General features: G+C 42.9%; 1 protein-coding gene across 1 annotated transcript in view; it reads left to right on the top strand.

Annotated features, from left to right (window-relative positions):
• The window catches only part of LOC308103713 (adenylate cyclase type 3-like), a 28,505-nt gene extending 3,273 nt beyond the window's left edge, over positions 1-25,232 (top strand). The window contains exons 3-22 of the mRNA XM_080453839.1: positions 614-763; positions 3,962-4,101; positions 4,349-4,460; positions 5,186-5,313; positions 5,722-5,880; positions 8,671-8,836; positions 9,367-9,474; positions 10,430-10,521; positions 11,683-11,844; positions 12,547-12,634; positions 12,995-13,111; positions 15,062-15,165; positions 15,729-15,896; positions 16,080-16,161; positions 17,410-17,568; positions 21,199-21,345; positions 22,175-22,291; positions 22,988-23,102; positions 23,671-23,795; positions 24,339-25,232. Of these exons, the coding sequence (XP_080309965.1) occupies positions 614-763; positions 3,962-4,101; positions 4,349-4,460; positions 5,186-5,313; positions 5,722-5,880; positions 8,671-8,836; positions 9,367-9,474; positions 10,430-10,521; positions 11,683-11,844; positions 12,547-12,634; positions 12,995-13,111; positions 15,062-15,165; positions 15,729-15,896; positions 16,080-16,161; positions 17,410-17,568; positions 21,199-21,345; positions 22,175-22,291; positions 22,988-23,102; positions 23,671-23,795; positions 24,339-24,563 (2,664 nt within the window). The 3' untranslated portion in view covers positions 24,564-25,232. The remainder of the gene's footprint in view (positions 1-613; positions 764-3,961; positions 4,102-4,348; positions 4,461-5,185; positions 5,314-5,721; positions 5,881-8,670; positions 8,837-9,366; positions 9,475-10,429; positions 10,522-11,682; positions 11,845-12,546; positions 12,635-12,994; positions 13,112-15,061; positions 15,166-15,728; positions 15,897-16,079; positions 16,162-17,409; positions 17,569-21,198; positions 21,346-22,174; positions 22,292-22,987; positions 23,103-23,670; positions 23,796-24,338) is intronic.
• The last annotated feature ends 251 nt before the right edge of the window (positions 25,233-25,483 follow it).

Below are 25,483 nucleotides of genomic sequence, written 5' to 3'. Positions count from 1 at the left end.
AGCTCACAACGCGTCGCATCGCGACGCATTGTGAGCTTGTAGATCTGCTATTTTCAAACATTTTAGTACTTTTACTTTTGGTACTTTAAGTATATTTTGATGCCAATACTTTTGTGCTTTTACTCCAAGTAAATTTTGAATTCTGGACTTTACTTGTAACAGAGTATTTCTATATTGCAGTATTGATACTTTTACTTAAGTAAAGAATTTGAGTACTTTTTCCACCACCACTGGTCGGTTGGGACCCATGCTTGGGGTGGTGGACCAGTGTGAGGGGAAGTTCTAGCTGTGCCAAGAAGTCTTTGGTAGAGCAGAGGAAGAACCACCGCATGTCATAACAGCTGCAGTCAAATTAGAATGAGCACATTGGTGTGTAAAGTAGCTAAATGTTCTAAAATAAATTAAAAAACTTTCCAGTTATTAGATTATAGATGTTTTGAATGGCTAAAATAGCTCTCTGAGGCAAATATTGTCTCACTTCTCTCTCTTTCCCTCCCTCTCTCTCCATCTCCCTTTGCCTCCCAATTTCTTCCTCCTCTCTCTCTCTCTCTCTCTCTCTCTCTCTCTCTCTCTCTCTCTCTCTCTCTCTCTCTCTCTCTCTCTCTCTCTCCAGCTCATGGCCAACATGGTGCTGTATGCGTGTGCGGCGGTGGTGGGTGTGATGTCATACTACATGGCGGACAGGAAGTACAGGACAGCCTTCCTGGAGGCCCGCCAGTCACTGGAGGTCAAGCTGACCCTGGAGGAGCAGAGCACCCAGCAGGTACGTTACGCATAGAGACCAGCAGGTACGTTACGTATAGAGACCAGCAGGTACGTTACGTATAGAGACCAGCAGGTACGTTACGTATAGAGACCAGCAGGTACGTTACGTATAGAGACCAGCAGGTACGTTACGTATAGAGACCAGCAGGTACGTTACGTATAGAGACCAGCAGGTACGTTACGTATAGAGACCAGCAGGTACGTTACGTATAGAGACCAGCAGGTACGTTACGTATAGAGACCAGCAGGTACGTTACGCATAGAGACCAGCAGGTACGTTACGCATAGAGACCAGCAGGTACGTTACGTATAGAGACCAGCAGGTACGTTACGTATAGAGACCAGCAGGTACGTTACGTATAGAGACCAGCAGGTACGTTACGTATAGAGACCAGCAGGTACGTTACGCATAGAGACCAGCAGGTACGTTACGCATAGAGACCAGCAGGTACGTTACGCATAGACACCAGCAGGTACGTTACGTATAGAGACCAGCAGGTACGTTACGCATATAGACCAGCAGGTACGTTACGCATAGAGACCAGCAGGTACGTTACGCATAGAGACCAGCAGGTACGTTACGTATAGAGACCAGCAGGTACGTTACGTATAGAGACCAGCAGGTACGTTACGTATAGAGACCAGCAGGTACGTTACGCATAGAGACCAGCAGGTACGTTACGTATAGAGACCAGCAGGTACGTTACGCATAGAGACCAGCAGGTACGTTACGTATAGAGACCAGCAGGTACGTTACGCATAGAGACCAGCAGGTACGTTACGCATAGAGACCAGCAGGTACGTTACGTATAGAGACCAGCAGGTACGTTACGTATAGAGACCAGCAGGTACGTTACGTATAGAGACCAGCAGGTACGTTACGCATAGAGACCAGCAGGTACGTTACGTATAGAGACCAGCAGGTACGTTACGTATAGAGACCAGCAGGTACGTTACGTATAGAGACCAGCAGGTACGTTACGTATAGAGACCAGCAGGTACGTTACGCATAGAGACCAGCAGGTACGTTACGCATAGACACCAGCAGGTACGTTACGCATAGAGACCAGCAGGTACGTTACGCATAGAGACCAGCAGGTACGTTACGCATAGAGACCAGCAGGTACGTTACGCATAGAGACCAGCAGGTACGTTACGCATAGAGACCAGCAGGTACGTTACGCATAGAGACCAGCAGGTACGTTACGCATAGAGACCAGCAGGTACGTTACGCATAGAGACCAGCAGGTACGTTACGCATAGAGACCAGCAGGTACGTTACGCATAGAGACCAGCAGGTACGTTACGCATAGAGACCAGCAGGTACGTTACGCATAGAGACCAGCAGGTACGTTACGTATAGAGACCAGCAGGTACGTTACGCATAGAGACCAGCAGGTACGTTACGCATAGAGACCAGCAGGTACGTTACGTATAGAGACCAGCAGGTACGTTACGTATAGAGACCAGCAGGTACGTTACGCATAGAGACCAGCAGGTACGTTACGCATAGAGACCAGCAGGTACGTTACGTATAGAGACCAGCAGGTACGTTACGCATAGAGACCAGCAGGTACGTTACGCATAGAGACCAGCAGGTACGTTACGCATAGAGACCAGCAGGTACGTTACGCATAGAGACCAGCAGGTACGTTACGCATAGAGACCAGCAGGTACGTTACGCATAGAGACCAGCAGGTACGTTACGCATAGAGACCAGCAGGTACGTTACGTATAGAGACCAGCAGGTACGTTACGTATAGAGACCAGCAGGTACGTTACGTATAGAGACCAGCAGGTACGTTGCGTATAGAGACCAGCAGGTACGTTGCGTATAGAGACCAGCAGGTACGTTACGTATAGAGACCAGCAGGTACGTTACGTATAGAGACCAGCAGGTACGTTACGTATAGAGACCAGCAGGTACGTTACGTATAGAGACCAGCAGGTACGTTACGCATAGAGACCAGCAGGTACGTTACGCATAGAGACCAGCAGGTACGTTACGCATAGAGACCAGCAGGTACGTTACGCGTAGAGACCAGCAGGTACGTTACGCGTAGAGACCAGCAGGTACGTTACGCGTAGAGACCAGCAGGTACGTTACGCGTAGAGACCAGCAGGTACGTTACGCGTAGAGACCAGCAGGTACGTTACGCGTAGAGACCAGCAGGTACGTTACGCGTAGAGACCAGCAGGTACGTTACGCATAGAGACCAGCAGGTACGTTACGCATAGAGACCAGCAGGATACGTTACGTATAGAGACCAGCAGGTACGTTACGTATAGAGACCAGCAGGTACGTTACGTATAGAGACCAGCAGGTACGTTACGCATAGAGACCAGCAGGTACGTTACGCATAGAGACCAGCAGGTACGTTACGTATAGAGACCAGCAGGTATGTTACGTATATAGAGACCAGACTCACACATGAGGAGCAGATACGATACGATAATACTTTATTGTCAGTTCACACTGAAATTTGTCTTGCGACCCAGCAGCCATGTATGCAACACATAAACAGTACACACATTTGACATGACAAAAAAATAAAATTAAAATACATACATACATAAAGACATACAAGAGCAATGTCCACCACTCAGCCTACCCCTGGCCTAAACTCCTGATTAAGCCTCAATGGCAGAGCAGCCAGCAGGTATACGCACAGAGAAGCACGTTGTAGGCGCTGCAGTGTGTGAAGTCGGCGAGCGCGAAGCGCCGAGTGGCTTGTAGTTTTCTTTCATTGAGCCAACAATCCAACACAAGTTTGCTTCACTCAGCGCTAACAGGCTTATTTGAGAGACAGGTGTTTTATCATCCATTGTTGTCAACATGGATTCTGTGAGAATACACCTGACTCAAACCTATTTTATACCAGGACAACATTTTAAAGGACCTTTCAGTTCACAATTCTCAAGCTCACACTGTTTGTAAATTGCTATTTTCGCTCACAATGCGTCGCAATGAGACGCGTTGTGAGCTTGAACTGTTAGTTCGGCTATTTTCACTATTTTTGTGTGACGCGTACGGCGTACATGCATGTTTTAAAGTGTTTCAATCACATCAAACCTGGTGTCCCTACTTTTGGCTTGTCAACATTTTCAAAGAACGCGATGTGAAGAATGTGTTGTGAGCCTGGAGATCAGCTATTTTTGCGAATATGTGGATAGCGGTTCTCTTGTGGGTTTGCAGGAGGAACTGCTGCTGTCCATCCTGCCCAAACACATCGCTGATGAGATGCTGCAAGGCATGAAGAACCAAGCCGACCAGACCGATGTCCAGCAGCAGCAGCAGTTCAACACCATGTACATGTACCGCCATGAGAACGTCAGGTCAGTACAACATGTAAATGTACCGCCATGAGAACGTCAGGTTCATAGTATTGTATATTTTGTCTGTCATTAAATGTTTCGATGAATTGAGTACAAAGGACCACAATGGAAACAAGCCATAGGCTTTCTTGGGTTTAAAATCCTCTTGTATTGTCAGGTCTTGTATTGAACTGTACTTTGCTGTGCTTCTTTTTTTTTTGCTAACTGCTAATAATCAATCAATTAATCAATGGATCATATTTTCTAGCATTCTGTTTGCTGACATCGTGGGATTCACTCAGCTGTCCTCAGCCTGTAGCGCCCAGGAGCTTGTTAAACTTCTGAATGAACTGTTTGCCCTCTTTGATAAACTGGCAGCGGTGAGTTTGTCTGTTGCACATACTGTACCATTCTGTTTATTTTCTCTTTTCTTTCCTTTCCTTTTCTTTTTTCTGTCTCTTCTCAAATGACAGCCACATTCAACCAGCTAGCGAGTTTTATTGTATTATTGTCAGGAAGTGCATTTGAACAGCATGAGAATAATATACTGTATGGTTAATTGCTCTTTAGCATTTTTATTTAATGTGTTTCATATGGATTGTCTTGCATATTCAAAGTCATGCCACGTGTTTTTATTCTCTAGGGCGTTGGTTCTCAAAGTGGGGTCCGGGGACCCCCAGGGGTCCTTGAGGGGGTTCCAGGGGGTCCCCAGCAAAATGTGTGAATATAGCATCACAATCATTTTAACCTTTTATATTTTGGCTATTCAAAAATAGCAGATATACAAGCTCATAGCGCGGCACCGAGTGCCGCGCTATGAGCTTGCAGATCTGCTATTTTTGAAAAATCTTGAAGATTTGTGCAAATCTTTGAATATATTTATTTTAAAGCGAACATTTTAACACAAATCTTTGCTTCTGGCAAGTCCCTGGCACAACATATTTTCAGATGGGGGTCCGCGGCCAAATATATATCAATTTGGGGGTCCCTGGCATGAAAAAGTTTGAGAACCACTGCTCTAGGGGACTGACTCAGCTCTTGATAAGGACTTAAAGTGAATAGACTGCAGATGAATAAGTGTTGACTTGCTTGCTTTGAGCTACAGGAACACCACCAGCTGAGGATCAAGATCCTGGGAGACTGTTACTACTGTATCTGTGGTCTGCCTGACTACAGAGAGGACCACGCCGCCTGCTCCATCAGGATGGGTCTGGCTATGGTGGACGCCATCTCGTGAGTGACCCAGAGGAGGGGTGGGGGGGGGGGGCTAACTGCATGTTCTGGTGCAAACACAGCTTTATTTATTTTTTTGTGGTCCCAAAAGAGAAAGTTGATGTCTCGCCGGGATCCAAGCTAGTGAAAATAGCAGATCTACAAGCTCACAACACGTCACGTGCGAGGTGTTGTGAGCTTGTAGATCTGCTATTTTTACTGCTTCTCAAACGTATTTTATTTTTCCCTCTAATAAAAAAATAGATACATGTTTATATGGAATTCTTTTGAAAAAATAATTCCATATTCCTTAATTTTTTCCATATTCCTTAATTAAGATTTTTAATAGTTTAGTAGTTTTTTATTGTAACAATACAATGGGGTTTAGAGTCACCTTAGGAACAGCCATACCTGTGTTTGTCCCTCCAGCTACGTGCGAGAGAAGACCGGGACAGACGTGGACATGCGCGTGGGGGTCCACACGGGCACGGTGCTGGGAGGGGTCCTGGGACAGAGGAGGTGGCAGTTTGACGTCTGGTCCACGGACGTCACGGTGGCCAATAAGATGGAATCTGGAGGCATTCCTGGGTATGAGGATGACCCCTGAAAAAAGCAAAGATAGTTATTCATCAAAAGTGACTGCGTTGAGGGCACTTGGATGGCGCAGCTAGGGATAAAATACCGGTCCACCAGCTTAGAGTGTAAGGGTTCAAAACCACCACGGTGCATCCAATATGTCTGAGCGTCTATGCCAGTGGTTTTCAACCTTTTTCATAACAAGGTCCATTATTTACTCGGCATTTGAGCCACAAACCACTATTTTATTTTATTTTCTAAATTTTTATCCCACGATTTTGTAACCCTATTTTTTACACCCAGTGCCAATTGTCTATGTAATCCTGGGCACTACCTTCCCTCTGCCAACCTAGGGAGGCCAGGGCCGAGCTCATGCCTCCTTCAATGCATGAGAGCCGTCTGACCTTCTTGTCACCTGACAGGGGAGAGTTTCCCTGGTTGGACGTAGCGCGTGGAAGGAACACGTTATTCCAACCAGTTCCTTTCCCCTCCATCAGGCGCCCCGGCTGACCAGGGGGAGGCAGTATAGTGACCAGGAATACTGCATGTTTTTGTGAGGGTACCTACCCTAGGAGACAGAGGTGGGGACTTGGACTCGAGACTCGAGACTCGACTTGACTTGAAGTCCCGATTTTGATGACTTTAGACTTGCTTGACCAAATCAAAAATAGACTTGGACTTGCTTGGGACTTGAATGCCAAAGACTTGAGACTTGACTTGACTTGAACACTAAAGACTTGAGACTTGACTTGACTTGAGCCCTCTTGACTTGAAAATTCAAGTCTTTTCAAGTCACTTTCAAGTCACTTAAGCAAGCCAAAAATGTTTAAAAAGTGTGCATCAACTATAATGTTATTAGTCAGAAATCCCGGCCGTCAGTGACACCTAGTATAGTGTTGCCAAAGCTGCTTATTTACCCTAACTTTTGGACAAACTTTGGCTTGTTTTTGGCTTGTTTTTGGAAGTCGGTTCGCTTGTTTCTCTCCCGATACTTGGCAACACTGGCCCACATGTTGCATGTTACCAAACAAACAACCAGTGGTGGAAAGTAACTAAGTACATTTACTCAAGTACTTTACTTTTTTTTTTACATTTTTGACTTATTTTTGACTTTACTGAAGTATTTGCAATTTTCAGTACTTTACTTCTACATTACAGTCATTTAGCAGACGCTTTTATCCAAAACGACTTACAGTAAGTGCATTCAACATAGGTAGGGAACGAAACTACTAATCACCAGAAGTCCTAAGTGCATTTTCTGCAAAAACAAGCAACCAAGAGTATACCTAGCGCTAAGGTAAAAGTGCAATATATCAGCTACCTACTTCTACTCAACTACATACATATCAGAGGCAGATATTAGCCTACTTTTACTCCACTACAATTATTTGAAAACTTTAGGTACCAGTTACTTTGTAGATTTTGGTTATTAATACAAAACATACATTGACCAACATACATTGACCGCGCTATATACATTTCCTCTTCTACCCCGGATTTGAACGCGGTTTCCAGTGCAATTGCTGAAATTTCACCATTCTGATAATAGAGCCTGCCTGCTTGATCAGAGGATACACTGAATTTGTGTCAGATCCTGTGTCTAGGTGAGACATGGCCTTTGACATTATCTAAATGTCTCAATAGAAGAGCAGGGAGACAAAATACAACCACCCTGATTGTATAAGTTATATTGTAGTAACATACTCTACCATACAGATTGTACAAAATTACATTATATTCATTAAAAAGGGCCCTTTTAAACCCTGTCCTCAAGGAGGAAATTAAAAGTACAGTATCTGCGTTCTGTTGGCCTGGAAGAAACCTTGTTTTAAAACAAATGCAAATTGTGAAAAATGCTCATGATTTATGTAAATCTTTACATATCTTGAATTAACATTTTGACTTGTTTGGGACTTGAAACAAAAGGTTAGGACTTGTGTGGGACTCGAAACAAAAGGTTAGGACTTGTTTGGGACTTGAAACAAAAGGTTAGGACTTGTGTGGGACTCGAACCAAAATGCTAAGGACTTGTGTGGGACTCGAAACAAAAAGCTGAGGACTTGGACTTGACTTGGGACTTGGCTGTGTTGACTTGGACTTGACTCGGGACTTGAGAGCAAAGACTTGAGACTCGACTTGGACTTGCAACATAGGGACTTTGTCCCACCTCTGCTAGGAGACACGGGGAGAACATGCAAACTCCACACAGAAAGGCCCTTTCGCCAACCCCACCTAGGGTATGGGCACTGATGATGCGGAGGAGAGAACACGCCCCCAGCGCCCACAGCGTCCCCACAAACCACTATTTGATGAGATTTGGACTCTCACCCAAATCTTAAGAGTATTTTGTTGTCGTGGGATACGATTTTGTCCACAATTCCATGCTGCATTGGTACCATTAGGAGAGATAACAGGCAAACGTTCATCAAAATAACAATTCTTCTACATTCCCTAATTGTGTAGACTTCTTGTAAATGAAGTAATGCAGATGTTTAACCATAATTTAACTCTTGAGAGCGTAAAATGAAACCAAATAGACCCCTTAACAGACTACGTCACACTGGTTGCAAGCGATAAGAACCAGTATTGCGCACGCAGGTCCAGCACCGAGGGTGCATTCGGAAAATTGCGCACCGGAGCGCACTCGCCTATTAGTTTGTATTGGCCAGTGAGCTCATTGCTGTATTTCCGAACGCACCCTATTTGTTGGGAATTGATTGCACGAAACAATCACCTGTGTGTTCTCAATGTTGGTAAACAAATAATTGGTCTATAATTTGGTCACGTTGTTCTCTTCCACAGGCGAGTGCACATCTCTCAGAGCACCATGGAGTGTCTTCATGGAGAGTTTGAGGTGGAGCCGGGGAACGGAGGAGACAGGTGTGAGTACCTGCTGGAGAAAGGCATCGACACCTACCTGGTCCGAGATCCTGAACACGCCTCCCAAACCAATGGACTCAGTGGGACGGTGTGTGGCCTGTGGCTTGTTATACGTCACTCATTCTGGCCACTTTAACCCCTTAAGACCGGGAACGCATCTGTGTCATTTTAAGATTTCTTTAGCTATTAAAAAAATAGCAGCTCTACAAGCTCACAGTGCGGCAAGCTTGTAGATCTAAAATGTTTTGAAAAATATTTGAATATATATATATATACACAACATTTTGACTCAAATCTTTGCTTCTGGGGGTCCCTATTACAAAATATTTTGAGAATCACTTTTGTAGAATCACCTAGAAGCAAAGATTTGAGTTACAAATGTTTGCTTTAAAAACAAAAACTTAAAGAGTCTCTTTTGAGTTTCCTACCGGATACATTAATAACATTTTTGAATGCGACAAATTATTGAATGCGACAAAAACAAAAAAATCTCCATGAATTCAATGCTTCATGGTGTGTAATTGATAGAAAGTAAGTATTTTTTGGGGTGAACTACTCCTTTAATCTAACTCTCTTTCCCTGAGCTTATCTGTCATTTTTTCCACTCTCTTTCCTCAGAAACCAAGCACACTGTCCAATAGGAACTCAAACCAATTGATTAACACAACAGCAACCAATGGGAATGCTGCATCAACCCACGCTACGCCCACCGAGTCCAAACAGGAGGTAAATTATGATGGAGTCGTATAATACTTTGATCAACAGAACTTAATGACATAATCTGTATGGTAGAGCATTTTTATACACTGGAACACACACGCACGCACGCAGAAGGTGGACCCACATGGGGGTCATCCCTATGTTCCCCGGGTTCTATGTTCCCCGCTTACCAAAGGGGTTAGAGTAGAGTTAGGGTTAGAGCTAGGGCTTGTAAGCGGGGAACAATGCAGGAGACAATTAACAAAGACTTTACTTGACAAATACAGTAAACACAAGCACACACTGTATATACACAACATATCAACAGTCAACACACGCACAACTCTAGACTACAACCATAATAGGCTACTCAAACACTGGAACTCAAGCTACTATAAATAACAAACAGGGAACCTGAAATGAAGAGAATATGTTTTTCTAACTTTTAGAGCATATCCGTGGTCAGAATGAGGACATAGTTAACTCATTCACTGCCAGGAATTAATGAATCCGTCTCCGGTCCCCTTGCCAACGAAAATGGCGATTTTACTGTACCTTTGAAAAATCATGGAATATTCTCTGTGACCTCCTTCCTCACCGAGATCGGCTCATTACAAGCACGGGGGTCCGGTAGAATCGAGGGGAAAAAATTGGCCGGTCGCGATCCTACATTCCAGAGCTATGGCCGTTTGCATGTGGCTTGTTTTTTGAAAAACAACAGAAAGCCGAGAAAAAAATACTTTTTTAAAATCCTTTAATGTGAAAGGTGCCTAGATTAATTTTTGTTTTGAGTGATCACGTGATTTCTTGGTGTACTCTTCTTCGGTGGTGCTGCACCTCAGCAGTGAATAGATGTCAAGCAAATTGGGGAAAAAAATAATATATATATATATATATATATATATATATAGTGCATTACTTCAGCAAGCCCTTATGAATGATCATGATTTCATTCACCTTGTTGATTCCCGTGCCCGTGCAGCCAGTGACTCCCCAGAGGAGTAAAACCCAGGAGGAGGAGCAGATCAACAGACGACTTCACCAGGAGCTCATAGAGAGAGAACACCAGCAGATGTAAGACACATCCTCACTGTCGGATGAAAACCTTGTATTGTGTCCAGTTACATTACTTTTCAGGGGAAGAAAGAGCGTGTTCAAATAGATCCAATGTATTTACAGGTAGGGTGGGTGATTTTCTTTGGTTAAAATAAGAGTGTTTGCTCAGTGAAAGGATTCTCCATGTCTCTCCAGGTCTAAACAGAAAATTCCTTTTCAGGTCGGGATACCAATTTTATCCAATCAGGATAGAGAACTCAGACAGGATACAGATTAAACGAGGGAATTTGGAAGTGATGACACAAAGAAATGAGCAGACCCAATTGGAACTGGAACACTATAAAAAATGGGTTAGAGCTGGAGAGACAGGAAGACCCCGTTACTGAACAAACACTGAGTCTATAGCAATGATCACTATCAGAAAATAGTGCTTTAACCCTTCAGCAAGATAAACTTTTTGGTTTAACCAAAAAAGATCACTTACCCTACCTTTAAAGGGTCTACACCATGAAAATCACTTTTTTCTTGTTTTTTTGTATTTTTTGGGGTCCCCAGTGTCTCTTGTACCCCAAAAAATGTTTTTTTTTTAATTCAGTCATTCCTTCTCATTTCATGGATTTCCAGAAATGTTTATGAGGTCACAAACATTATTGATGGCAAACCCAATGTTAAATGAAAAGTGCCCGAATCGCTCCGAAACTAAGTGGGGGTCTACGAACAAATACTTCGGGCTCTGATTTTGGCTCCGCCCCCCGGAAGTGGGTGAAACAGGCACCTCAAACACTTGGTGGAATTGTTCAAAAATGTTCAAAGTGTTTTTTTTTTTATTTTGTATTTTTCTTAGATGCTTCTTTTTATGCAGAATTTTTCCATTTTTTTTTTTTTTTAATATTTTTTTTTATTAACAGACACAATTGACTTGGGATGAGTATATCTGAGTGATGATTTAGGCTCAAACCTTTTGAAAAAGGTTTGAGGGACATACACCATATGATATAAAAAAAAAAAAAAAAAAAAAAATCATGGTGTAGCTCCTTTAACTAATTTAGCTGTTTCTCCTTTTTCTGTAGGCCTATCTGTCCTGTATTTCTGTGCTGCTGTACTGCCATCGACAAGTGAATTTTCCCCTGTGCGATAAATAGAGGTCTAATACTGTGTATCTGTGTTCCTCCCTGGCAGCATGGAGGAACATGGGTTCAACGGCGTGTCGCTGCGCTTCGTGGACAGGGAGCTGGAGAGGCTCTACTCCTCAGAGAAGGAGGGCCGGAGCGGGGTGGCGTTCTGCAGCTGCTGCCTGGTGCTGCTGTTCATCACCGCCATGGAGGTGCTTATAGACCCTCTGTGAGTGTATTATATACTGTACCATATGAGCACCTGCCCTTTTACCTAAAAAAGTGCCCTCTCCAGACAAAAAAAAATCAATAAATCTATTACCCCCAAAAAGGAAACTTCACCTGCCCCTAGCGGCCTAACGGTAAGTGTGTTGGATGCAGCTCAAAGTGAACTTTACTCAGGGGTTCGTCGCCGTCCGACCTTCCTCGAAAATCGGCAATCGAAAATCGGCAAAAGTGGCCGTTTTCAAGACGTTTTGGTCATTATCTCTGGAACGGAAGGTCCAATCTGCTCAGCTCAAATCTTGTTGGATGCGTGATTTGAGGACAGTAAGTACGCAATGACACATTTTTGTTTTTTTCGGGCCTAAAAAGTATGGTAATCGGGCCGGCCGGCAATAGGTGCCCTTTTGAAATTCCAGCCCCTAACAGATGTTTCTATATGTTTCTATACAGGTTAACAGATGTTTCTATATGTTTCTATACAGGTTGACAGATGTTTCTATATGTTTCTATACAGGTTGACAGATGTTTCTATATGTTTCTATACAGGTTGACAGATGTTTCTATATGTTTCTATACAGGTTGACAGATGTTTCTATATGTTTCTATACAGGTTAACAGATGTTTCTATATGTTCCTATACAGGTTAACAGATGTTTCTATATGTTTCTATACAGGTTGACAGATGTTTCTATATGTTCCTGTACAGGTTGACAGTGAACTATGTGACTCTGGCCATTGGAGAGGTGTTGCTTCTCATCCTGACCATCTGCTCCCTGGCTGCAGTCTACCCCAGGGTGAGAATGGTTACTACAGTATTACTACACTGATAAAGTACAACATACCAAACAGAAGAAGGAAAGAAATATATAATCAAGTAGAAAGTCTATAAAGATGAGTTTTAACCTCTTAAACCTTATCATGTAGTTGACCTGAGTCCCATGGCTCTATAATAGGTCTGCCAGTATTTCCCTCTACACCAAATGGAAATAGAAATCTAAGCCAATCTGATTGTCGTGTGTGTGTGTGTGTGTGTGTGTGTGTGTGTGTGTGTGTGTGTGTGTGTGTGTGTGTGTGTGTGTGTGTGTGTGTGTGTGTGTGTGTGTGTGTGTGTGTGTGTGTCCGTGTGTGTCCGTGTGTGCGTGCGTGTGTGATAGCGATTCTCCAGGAGGTTGGCGTCTTTCTCCATGTGGATTGATCAAACACGCTGGGCAAGGAACACATGGGCCGTGGCGGCCATCTTTGTTCTCACCATGGCCGAGATCGCTGACATGGTGAGACTGTAGCCGCTAGAGATTGTGTGTGTGTGTGTGTGTGTGTGTGTGTGTGTGTGTGTGTGTGTGTGTGTGTGTGTGTGTGTGTGTGTGTGTGTGTGTGTGTGTGTTTCCTCCTCCTTCTCACATCTCATCGCTGTCTTTCATGTGTGTGACGACCAGTTCCCTGTGGGGTCCATTAGAGTGCTTTAGTCGTCCGTGTCACTGCCTGTCGGCTCATTTGTCAGGCCCCACAGGGACAGCCTGTTCCACACACCACTGCCTTAGGAGAGCCTGGCAGGAATAGAAGCTACACCAAGTGAACATGTATTTACCACTGTTAGTCATTAGTCTGTATCGTCACTGTCGGAAGGAAACCCTGTACGTACTGTATGTTCAAAACTGTTACGTTATTATTAGTATCCTGACCTGAAAATGCATTTTCTGTTTAACCCTTTCAGACCGGGAAATGTCCTTTTAGGTTTCTTTGGGCTATTAAAAAAAAATAGCAGATCTACAAGCTCATAGTGCGGCACCGAGTGCCGCGCTATGAGCTTGTAGATCTGCTATTTTTTTTAAATAGTGAAAATTTGAGCAAATCTTTGAATATATATATTTTAACATTTTAACTCAAATCTTTGCTTCTGGGGGGATTCTACAATATCTTCTAAATCCTAACAGTATTCTGAAAAAACATATTTGCTATAATATTAGTGGTTCTCAAAAATGATATGACCCCCCATCTCAAAATATTTTTTTCCAGGGACCCCCAGAAGTAGAAAAAAATGTTCGCTTTAAAAAATATATATATTCAAAGCACACATTTTCAGGATTTTTCTAAAATAGCAGATCTACAATCTCATAGCGCTATGAGCTTGTAGATCTGCTATTTTTGAATAGCCAAATAAATCCTACAATGACAGAGATGCGTTCCCAGTCTTAAAGGGTTAAAGGAGTATAGTTCACCCAAAAAATGACGTTGCATTCCTAAGCCAATAATTTGATGACCGGCGGTCTCTCCGGTAGCAGACTCAAAGACCTACCGGATACATTAGCATCTTTCCGCTGATCATCAAATTATTGGCTCAGGAATGCCTCTTCTACCCCGGATTTGAACCCGGTTTCCTTCAAAAGTTCTGAAATGTTTTACCATTGAGCTAATGGAGCTGAGGCGGTCGACCTTCACATCCACTCATCCAATCACACACTCATTTCCTTGTCAGACCGCTCTATTTAAAGCTGGAAGTTTGCTTCTCATCCTGCTTGCTTTTGCTGCACTCATGCTATTGCTGCTGCTGTCATTGCTTTCTTGCTAAAATTGCTGCTTACTCCACCACCCCAGCTACCACCGTCGTTTTGGATCTGCTGTTTATGTACGGGGGGATGCACTTTATCAGAGTACCTAAAAGCAGATCCAATTCATCGCCAGACCATAATAAATATAATGCTCATTTTATATTCAATAAACATATCTCATCCTTCATGAGTTGTCTTTATCCACTCATGAGTTGTCCAGACCAGTGGTTCTCAAACTTTTTCATGTCAAGGACCCCCAAAATGATATGTATTGGGCCGCGGACCCCCACCTAAAAATATTTTGTTCCAGGGACCCCCCAGAAGCAAAGATTTGAGTTACAAATGTTCACTTTAAAAAATATATCATTCAAAGATTTGCACACATTTTCAAGATTTTTTAAAAATAGCAGATCTACAAGCTCATAGCGCGGCACTCGGTGCCGCGCTATGAGCTTGTAGATCTGCTATTTTTGAATAGCCAAAGTATAAAAGGTCATAATTATTCTGATGCTATATTTACATCATTTAGCTGGGTACCCCCCTGGAACCCCCTCAAGTACCCCTGGGGGTCCCCGGACCCCACTTTTGAGAACCATTGGTCCGGACAGAAATGTAATGAGTTGCTTTCTAACACTGTGTCGTTGTCCCATGGTTGTCTTTGTGACGTCACAACAGCTGAGTTGCGTTCCGCTGCCGTTCCGTCTCTACAACAGCAGCGCTGGGCTGACGCTGGAGTCTCTGGGCGACGGCGGCTGTGCCCAGAACCCCAAACATTACAGGTGTGGCTGTCGTACTGATAATACTGTTGACACTGTATTGACATCGGTCTATTCCGTTTTTTTATTGAATACTTTATTAAGGTACTTACACGGCAAGCGGCCAACGCGACTATGCAATTAATTCTCAATGAGAGGCGGGTGAACCGCTTGCCATGTTTTACGACCTTTAGTCAGAAATGTAAACAGCACGTGGTACAGTTCGACATTAAAGGGATAGTTCACCCAATTTTGATTAGTCACCCCATGGAGAATTCATGGATATTTTTAAGCAAATAATTTGATGACCGGTTAGGACCGGTAGGCAGCGGTTCCGGTAGGAGACACAAAGGAGACTCTTAATTGTGTCTCCTACCGGAACCGCTGCCGGTCATCAAATTATCGGCTTAGGAATGCAACAAAAAAAGTGTCCATCAAAAGAAAAAAAGTCATTTTGTTGGTGAACTATCCCTTTAAGGCTTAAAGGATAAACAAAAAAGTCAGCCACCTGGTCAAACTGTGTGTGTGTGTGTGTGTGTGTGTGTGTGTGTGTGTGTGTGTGTGTGTGTGCGTGTGTGTGTGCGTAGCTTCATGGCGGTCATGTCCCTGATGGCCACCGTCATGCTGGTACAGGTCAGTCACCTGGTCAAACTGGGCCTCATGGTGATGGTCGTCACGGCGACCGGCGCCGTCAACATCTACAGCTGGCGTGACCTCTACGACCTGTACGACTTCATGCGCTTCGCCACCTACAGGTGAGGAGCGGGGTTGCCATGTCTGCTTATTATAAGCGACTTTGGGCTTGTTTTTCCGTAGAGTCGCTTGAAAATATTGGTCGTTTTTTTTAGGGGCTTGTTTCTACATTGTGTAATTATTGTTTAACACAGTGTGTGTGTGTGTGTGTGTGTGTGTGTGTGTGTGTGTGTGTGTGTGTGCAGAGCTTCCATAGTGCCGTCCAAGTACTTGATGACCATGATGATCATCGTCATGATGATCAGTTTCTACTACTTTGCACGTCATGTGAGTCACTGTATCACACATCACAATGTGTACACACTCACATCACAATGTGTACACACTCACATCACTGTATCACACATCACAATGTGTACACACTCACATCACAATGTGTACACACTCACATCACAATGTGTACACACTCACATCACAATGTGTACACAGTAACTCACATCACTGTATCACACATCACAATGTGTACACACACACATCACTGTATCACACATCACAATGTGTACACACTCACATCACAATGTGTACACACTCACATCACAATGTGTACACACTCACATCACAATGTGTACACACTCACATCACAATGTGTACACACACACATCACTGTATCACACATCACAATGTGTACACACTCACATCACAATGTGTACACACTCACATCACAATGTGTACACACTCACATCACAATGTGTACACACTCACATCACTGTATCACACATCACAATGTGTACACACTCACGCCACTGTATCACACATCACAATGTGTACACACACTCACATCACTGTATCACACATCACAATGTGTACACACTCACACCACTGTATCACACATCACAATGTGTACACACTCACATCACTGTATCACACATCACAATGTGTACACACTCACATCACTGTATCACACATCACAATGTGTACACACTCACATCACTGTATCACACATCACAATGTGTACACACTCACACACACATCACTGTATCACACATCACAATGTGTACACACTCACATCACAATGTGTACACACTCACATCACTGTATCACACATCACAATGTGTACACACTCACACCACTGTATCACACATCACAATGTGTACACACTCACATCACAATGTGTACACACTCACATCACAATGTGTACACACTCACATCACTGTATCACACATCACAATGTGTACACACTCACACCACTGTATCACACATCACAATGTGTACACACTCACACCACTGTATCACACATCACAATGTGTACACACTCACACAAAAACGGAGGGGGGAGCAAGTATAGACCTCTGAGTTTGGGATCCCTGGGTTTAAGTGGTTTAAAAAATAAAATAAAAAAACATGCCAGAAGCACTCGATAAATGTCTTTAGGAACTTCTCCTTGCTGTCATCACATTTATTTCTCCTCATCTTTATCAGTTTCATACTATTTTCCCTTCTGTCAAACACACACACACACACACACACACACACACACACACACACACACACACACACACACACACACACACCCAGGTGGAGCGTCAGTCTCGGAAGCTGTTCCTGTGGAAGGTGGGGGTCCGTGAGCAGAAGGAGAGGGTGTTTGAGATGAGACGCTGGAACGAGGCGCTGGTCACCAACATGCTGCCCGACCATGTGGCCAAGCACTTCCTGGGCACCAAGAAGAGAGACGAGGTGTGTGGTCACACCATAGACCAGGGGTCTTCAACAGGGGGTCCGGGACCCCTAGGGGGTCCTCAGAGCTACTATAGGGGGTCCGCCAAATCTTTGTGTGATAGGATTTCGTTTTTTTACATTAACCACTTGAACCCTAGCATCCCTTTTCTGAGGGGAACATTGGCCGAAAATAGCAGATCTACAAGCTCTCAACGCCTCGCAGCGCGAGGCGTTGAGAGCTTGTAGATCGGCTATTTTTGGCAAAGAGGCTATAGGTGTAGAGGGAAAAAAGAGCAGACTAAGTAAAAAATAAACTTTAATCTGAAACACAATTTTATAGTAGGGGGTCCCTGCTTCATCTCTCTCTCAGCTACGGGGGTCCTTGGCCTGAAAACGTTGAAGACCCCTGCCATAGACAGTAAAAAGTATGGACAAAGTTACGCCCATAGACTCTACAGGCCGTAAATGAAGCCTATTTTTCAGCTATTTCAAATCCGCCATCTTTCTATATCCGGTCTGAAAGATTTACACGGAAATGAACGCCATTGGTTTTGGTTGGGACCAGAGCGGGGGTGGGGAATGAACGCTATTGGTTGTGTAGCTCGTCAATCATATCATCACAAGGAAGCCACGCCCCTCCTACAGTATACCCTATACTTTATCATCAATAAAATAAATGGGACCATATTTTACCAAAACGCAGGTCATGGTGATTGAAAGAAGACTTTAAACTAGTGACTGGAAGCATGTAGGGGTGGGACGATATATCGATATATCGATATATCGCGATACTTTCTCCCGCGATAAATAATCGATATCCTGCCGAAAAATATCTATATTATTATTATTATTATTGTTATTTTATTTTTTAGTTTGTGATACGTTGTTTTTCCTACTCTGTATTTGTGTAATGATGATTTTGAACTGTTTGGTGCTATTTTATGTGTTTATGAATTGAATACAAGGACTATCGTGATATATCGTTGGTGAATTTTCATGCAATATATCGTGATATCGCAATATATCGATATTTTCAGATATCGTGATATATCGTTGGTGAAATTTCTTGCAATATATATCGAATATCGTGATATCGCAATATATCAAACATCGTCGAATATCGTGATATATATTGTTATCGTGGGCCTAATATCGTGATATATATCGTATCGTGAGGTACCCATATCGTCCCACCCCTAGAAGCATGTAGTATTTATGACAATGTTTATTAAGGTAATAAAATCAAGTGTAAAGTTCGGCAAAAACCCATCCGTTTGAATGGAGCCTAATTCTTTCTGACACCAGCAGCCATGAAACAGCGAGACTAAAGGCCATTCATATGAACTGTCTCTTCCTATACAGCCTCAATTTACAACTCAGAAGCTAGCCTCTTGGTTCACACACTTGTAGAGAGACGAGGTGTGTGTTCACACGCGTGTAGAGAGACAAGGTGTGTGTTCACACGCGTGTAGAGAGACAAGGTGTGTGTTCACACGCGTGTAGAGAGACAAGGTGTGTGTTCACACGCGTGTAGAGAGATGAGGCGTGTGTTCACACGCGTGTAGAGAGATGAGGCGTGTGTTCACACGCGTGTAGAGAGACAAGGTGTGTGTTCACACGCGTGTAGAGAGACAAGGTGTGTGTTCACACGCGTGTAGAGAGACGAGGCGTGTGTTCACACGCGTGTAGAGAGACAAGGTGTGTGTTCACACGCGTGTAGAGAGACAAGGTGTGTGTTCACACGCGTGTAGAGAGACAAGGTGTGTGTTCACACGCGTGTAGAGAGACAAGGTGTGTGTTCACACGCGTGTAGAGAGATGAGGCGTGTGTTCACACGCGTGTAGAGAGATGAGGCGTGTGTTCACCAAGGCAGCGTGTCGCTTCGTACCACGCTGCAAGGTTGCACATCTGCTATTTTTGAAAATATCTTATTTTAAATTCGTAATCGAATTTTTAATTTGAATAATTTAGATTTTTTTAACACAAATCTTTTATTCTAGGGGTCCCTGGCACAAAACCTTTTCAGAAGGGGGGTCCACGACCAAATATATATCAATTTGGGGGTCCTTGGCACGAAAACGTTTGAAAACTACTATTCTTTTTGATTGATTGAATACTTTATTAGTCAGAAATGTAAAACAGCACATGGTACAGTAAGACATTAAAGCTAAAAGGATTAAGGACTAACATTAAAAAGTTCTGGGGACTTGTTTCCATTGTGGTCCTATGTATTCAATTCATCAACATAGCATAAAAATAACAATAACAACTAGAAAAAGTGCTCCTCGGAGCACAGGTCTCCGCCAGGTCAGGTAGGTTATTGTGGGCCAACAATGTTCGGAATTTGCCAATCAGGATGGAATATGAAAAATCGGACAGAACCAACTTGATCACTTGACTATAGAGATAATGGGTACCGATTTGCATGATGATTGGACAACATTTGTAGGAGTAATACAACAAAGAAAAGTTTTGGAAAAAAACGGGCTCCTGGTGGCGCTATAATAGGGCAATGTTAAAGGGTGGCATTTGTTCTTCAACTTAGTGCGAATGTGCTTGTAAAGTGTCACCTCAATCGGACGCTGTTCATGATTTGTGGCATTTTTTTCAAAACGGGCCACTTCTGCAAACTTTAGATGTCATTGTTAGCCAATCAGGATGAAATATGAAAAATCAAACAGTTCCATCTTGATCACATGACTATAGAGATCATGTGTACCGATTTGTGTGAAATTTGGATAAAATGTGAAGGCTTAATATCCAAAAATGTGTTTTACATAAGTCGGCCTCTTGGTGGCGCTATAAAAGGCAAATGTGAAAAATGCAGGATGCGGATGTTTTTCCTTGGCCTCTAGGGAGTGTGCGTGCAAAGTTTCACGCAGATCGGTGCAGTTATAGTTAAAAACACAAATCAGCCTTTTATAGCGCCACCATGAGGCTGATGTGAAAAATGTCAGGTGGCATTTCTTCCTCGGCCTAGTGGGAATGTGTTTGTGAAATTTCACGGAAATCACAAGCTGCGTTCATGATTTGAGGAAACCGTTCAAAAGTCCGTTCAAAACGGACCAATCCTGCTAATTTTGGAAGACAACCTTAGCCAATGAGGATGGAATATGGGAAATCGGACAGATCCGTGTTGATCACATGACTATAGTGATACTGTGTACTGATTTGCATGACGTTTGGATAAAATCTGTAGGAGTAGCCTAATATTAAAAAATGGGTTTTGCACAAATCGGCCTCCAGGTGGCGCTAATACAGGCCCATGTGAAAAATGTGAGGCAGAGGTTCTGAATTGGCATCCAGGGAGTGTGTGTGCACAGTTTCGCAGCAACCGGGCCAACGGTGCCGGAGATTAGCTGGTAACACACGGACAGGACACACACACGGACACACGGACGGACGGACGGACGGACGGACAGGGGGTAAAACATACTCTCTCGCCATGCCTTTCGGCCTGGCGGAGACAATAATGTTGTCATCAACAAATATAAAACACTATTCAGTTGTTTAAAAAACAAACCAAAAAAGAACATGCTAGAAGCACACGATAAATGTGATATGTATTTAGGAACTTCTCCAGCTTGCGTCATCACATTTATTTCTAAATGCCTACAGTGTAAATTGTAAATTGTAATTCCTTTTCAGGAGCTTTACAGTCAGTCCTATAATGAGATCGGCGTGATGTTCGCCTCCATCCCCAACTTCTCTGACTTCTATACGGAGGAGAGCATCAACAATGGAGGCATCGAGTGTCTCAGGATCCTCAACGAGATAATCTCTGACTTTGACAGCGTGAGTCCCTGCAAAGCATCTGTGTGGGTGTGTGTGTGTGTGTGTGTGTGCGCGCGCCCGTGCGTGTCAAGTGTTGATTTCCTCGACTAAAACTAATTTAGTCGACTACCTTTTTTCACCGACGAAAACTAAATAAAAACTAAGCTATGATGACTAAAACTATGAATATATTTCGTCAACGGATAAAAACTAGACTAAAATGTTAGTGAGAGATCTAGTGGAGAAGAGATCCAGCAGAACTGAAAGACAAATCGTTTTATGTTTGGTTGCGCTTGGGTGTTACGCTCTGAAAATAGCAGATCTACAATCTTGCAAGCGCTGCGACGCGTTGTGAGCTTGTAGATCGGCTATTTTCAGCATGCAACCAAGTGTAAAATCAGCCATTACAACACCATCAAGGCACCGCCAAACATACATTTTAGTCAACTAAATCAACTGTAGATTTAGTCTACTATCATCTTATGATATTTAGTCGACTAAAACTAGAGAAAAACTACAACATTTCAGATGACTGAAATATGACAAAAACTAAATGGAATGTTATTCAAAAGACTGTTGACAAATTTATGATGTCAAAATCAACACTTTTCAAGAGTTTTCAAAAGTTGCCAAAATCTTCGCTCTACAAGCTCACAATGTGTTGCATTGCCATATGTTTTGTCTGCTATGATTTTACTTTGCTTTAGTTCGTTTTGTACGCACACAATACTCTATTAAGAAAAAAACAAAAGTTTTCATTTTGATTTCAGTGAACTAAAAATGTTTTATTTCATTAGTTTCTACTAACTATTATAACTATCACTATATATATTGACTGTTTGTTCTCCAGCTGTTGGACAGAGACCAGTTCTGCAGCATCACAAAGATCAAGACCATAGGAAGCACCTACATGGCTGCCTCTGGAGTCACTCCACAGAGCAACACCAACGATTTCTCCAGCAGCAAGGTAGAACCACTCACATGTGTATCTGGCTGCGGACCCCCACTTGAAAATATGTTGTACCAGGGACCCCCAGAAGCAAAGATTTGTGTTAAAAATGTTTTCAACATTTTCAAGATTTTTCAAAAATAGCAGAACTACAAGCTCATAGCGCGGCACTCGGTGACGCTTTATTAACTCATTTTGCTTGGGACCCATTGGTCCCCTCCCAATGACCCCTGGGGGTCCTCGGACCCCACTTTGAGAACCAATGCTCTAACAGCAAGGTAGAATCACTCACTGGTGATTTCCCCATAGAGATTTCAGAAAATATTTATCTAAATTATTTTAAGCCTGGAACCAAGCCATCCAGGCTCCTATCTGTGGTTCTAAAACATTTTCAAATCAAGGACCCCCAAATTAATATTTGTCCAGGGACCCCAACCAGATTTGGGCTGTTAAAATGTTTAAAAAGATACACACACACACACACACACACACACACACACACACACACACACACACACACACACACACACACACACACACACACACACACACACACACACACACACACACACACACACACACACACACACACACACACACACTTATAATTTGCTTTGTGTTGTTCTTTTGTTGTCTTTTATTTTATTTTCTCTGTGTCTTAGTTTTTAGTCCACAATAGAGTTCTAAAAGCGTAAATCATTTTGTCTCAAACAGTCGCTGGTTGAACGCTGGCAGCACCTGGCGGACTTGGCAGACTTTGCTCTCGCCATGAAACTGACTCTCAGCAACCTCAACAAGCAATCCTTCAACAACTTTATGCTCCGCATCGGTCAGTCTATTTCATATTTTTTTAAATAAATACATTTTCTACTGGGAGCTAACAGTGTGCAAACTTCCCCTCCTTTGCTCTAATGTACGTATTGTTGTCCAGCACTTGACAAGTTTTTTTTGGGGGGTGTGCGTGCTTACCTCTGGACTAATCATATGGAATACACTGCAATTTTATTTCCAAGGTGCATGTGCATGTGCATGTTTGTATTCTGTGTGTTCGTATGGGTACTGTATGTTAATGCACGTTACCGCATGTGTAACGGTCTGTAGTTTTTGCTTTTAGTTTTTTGTTCATTTAGCTTTACATGAGCACATTAATACATCAAAGTGTTACTTTGTGGGTGATCAGGTGGGGTTGGAGCGGTCAGTTTCAGGAGAGCTTTAGTTTTTGTTATTGTCAAGTTGTCCTTGTTTATGTATGCATGGATGTATTTGTTGTATTGTTCTGTCTATTGTACTCTCTGTATTTTTGTGATAAGGACAGTCTCGAAAACAAGATGATGCATCTCAGGGGGTTATCCTTTCAATACAATAAAGGTACATGTTTGCTCTTTCCTCCATCCCAGGTCTGAATAAAGGAGGGGTGCTGGCAGGGGTGATTGGAGCTCGTAAACCTCACTATGACATCTGGGGAAACACGGTCAACGTGGCCAGCAGAATGGAGTCCACTGGCGTGATGGGGAACATCCAGGTATCCTGCTGTACACTCAACCAGTGCATTCCTAGCCTCGGAAACCCATGCATTTTTTTTTGTTACAAAGAAAAAGTGCATTCCCAACGAACGGGCATCAGTCCTATAGAGCATCGCAGTTCCCGCCCACTTCCTGGTTCCACTTCAAAAAACTCAATGCATTTTTCCCATTGACATTTCCAAAAATATTTATATCAATTAATTTAAGCCTAGAATCAAGCCATCCAGGGTCCTGGTGAATCATGACCATAAAACATTTTTTTCTGTGATTTATTTTATTTTATATTTAATTATATGATATACTATATTTAATAAATACCCTTTGTTTTGCCGTTTTCAAAAAAAAAATTTCACAGAATCAAACGTTTTATGGTCATGATTCACCAGGACCCTGGATGGCTTGATTCTAGGCTTAAATTAATTGATATAAATATTTTTGGAAATGTCAATGGGAAAAATGCATTGAGTATTTTGCAGTGGTTATCATCGTTTAATAACTTATCCTTCATCTGAGAGCGATGTTTTGTTCTTCCCCGCCCCCAGGTGGTGGAGGACTGCTATGTCATCCTGAAAGAGTACGGCTTTCGCTTCGTCCGGAGAGGGCCCATCTTTGTGAAAGGGAAAGGGGAGCTGCTCACCTTCTTCATGAAAGGCAAAGACAAACTCCCCAGCAACAGCACTGCTCCGATAACCACCACCCTGCCGCACCAAGTACATTCTGTACCGATTACCACTAACCTGCCGCACCAAGTACATTCTGTACCATAACCACTAACCTGTCGCACCAAGTACATTCTGTACCATAACCACCACCCTGCCACACCAAGTACATTTTTTTTTATTAAGCTTTTGCAGATACAGGCTTTATGAAAAAAACATTCAAAGAACCTATCACTGATCTGTTGCTACTCAGTCAGGGGTATATATAAACTGAATGTTTGATGATTTAATTGAGCTTCATGGGTGCTTGTTCAGCCTCTTCTTAAAGGCATGAATACTACTTGATGTAATGTCTCCAACAACCGCAGGGGGATGCTGTTCCAAGTTTTAATAGCAGAGTGGAGAAAGCTCCTATCAAGGCATTTGGTGTTTGACTTGAGGATGGTCAGGGCGTGGCTTGGTAGTACCCACCATTCTGTACCGATAACCACTAACCTACCACACCAAGTTAATTCTGTACCGATTACCACTAACCTACCACACCAAGTACATTCTGCACTGCTGACCGTTCCTGATCGATTTTCTGCTGAAATATCAGTAAGACAAGGATAGACATAGATAGATGCACAATGCACGTTTCAGGTACAGACTTACATACAGTAGGCTAGATATTGCCATGTCATAAACACTCTGTAGCAGCAGAACATGTGGAGCTAGATAAACAAACAAAATAGCTTATGCAGCTACAGCAACTACAGCAAAATGCAATGTTTTCTCATCGGCATGTACAGAATAATGTACAGACACTTTGTATCTGTTTATTTGCATAAAGGTGGACATTACAGACTCAGCAATGTCATTCATATTAATACTCAATAAAATGCGGCTCGTTGATTATGATTGTGTTTCACTTGATGACATTTGTGACATTTTGTACATTTCATATCACGTGTTTATTATTTGTCCAACTAGGGGGGTCCTCTGAGTTACTACAGGAGGCCGCCAAGTCTTTGTGTGATTGGAACTTT

Source organism: Gymnoscopelus braueri (genome assembly GCF_963280865.1).
Source record: "Gymnoscopelus braueri genome assembly, chromosome: 16".
In the NCBI taxonomy this organism is placed as follows: domain Eukaryota; kingdom Metazoa; phylum Chordata; class Actinopteri; order Myctophiformes; family Myctophidae; genus Gymnoscopelus; species Gymnoscopelus braueri.
The sequence above is the reverse complement of the archived record's forward strand: the minus strand, read 5'-3'. Positions and strand labels throughout refer to the sequence as shown.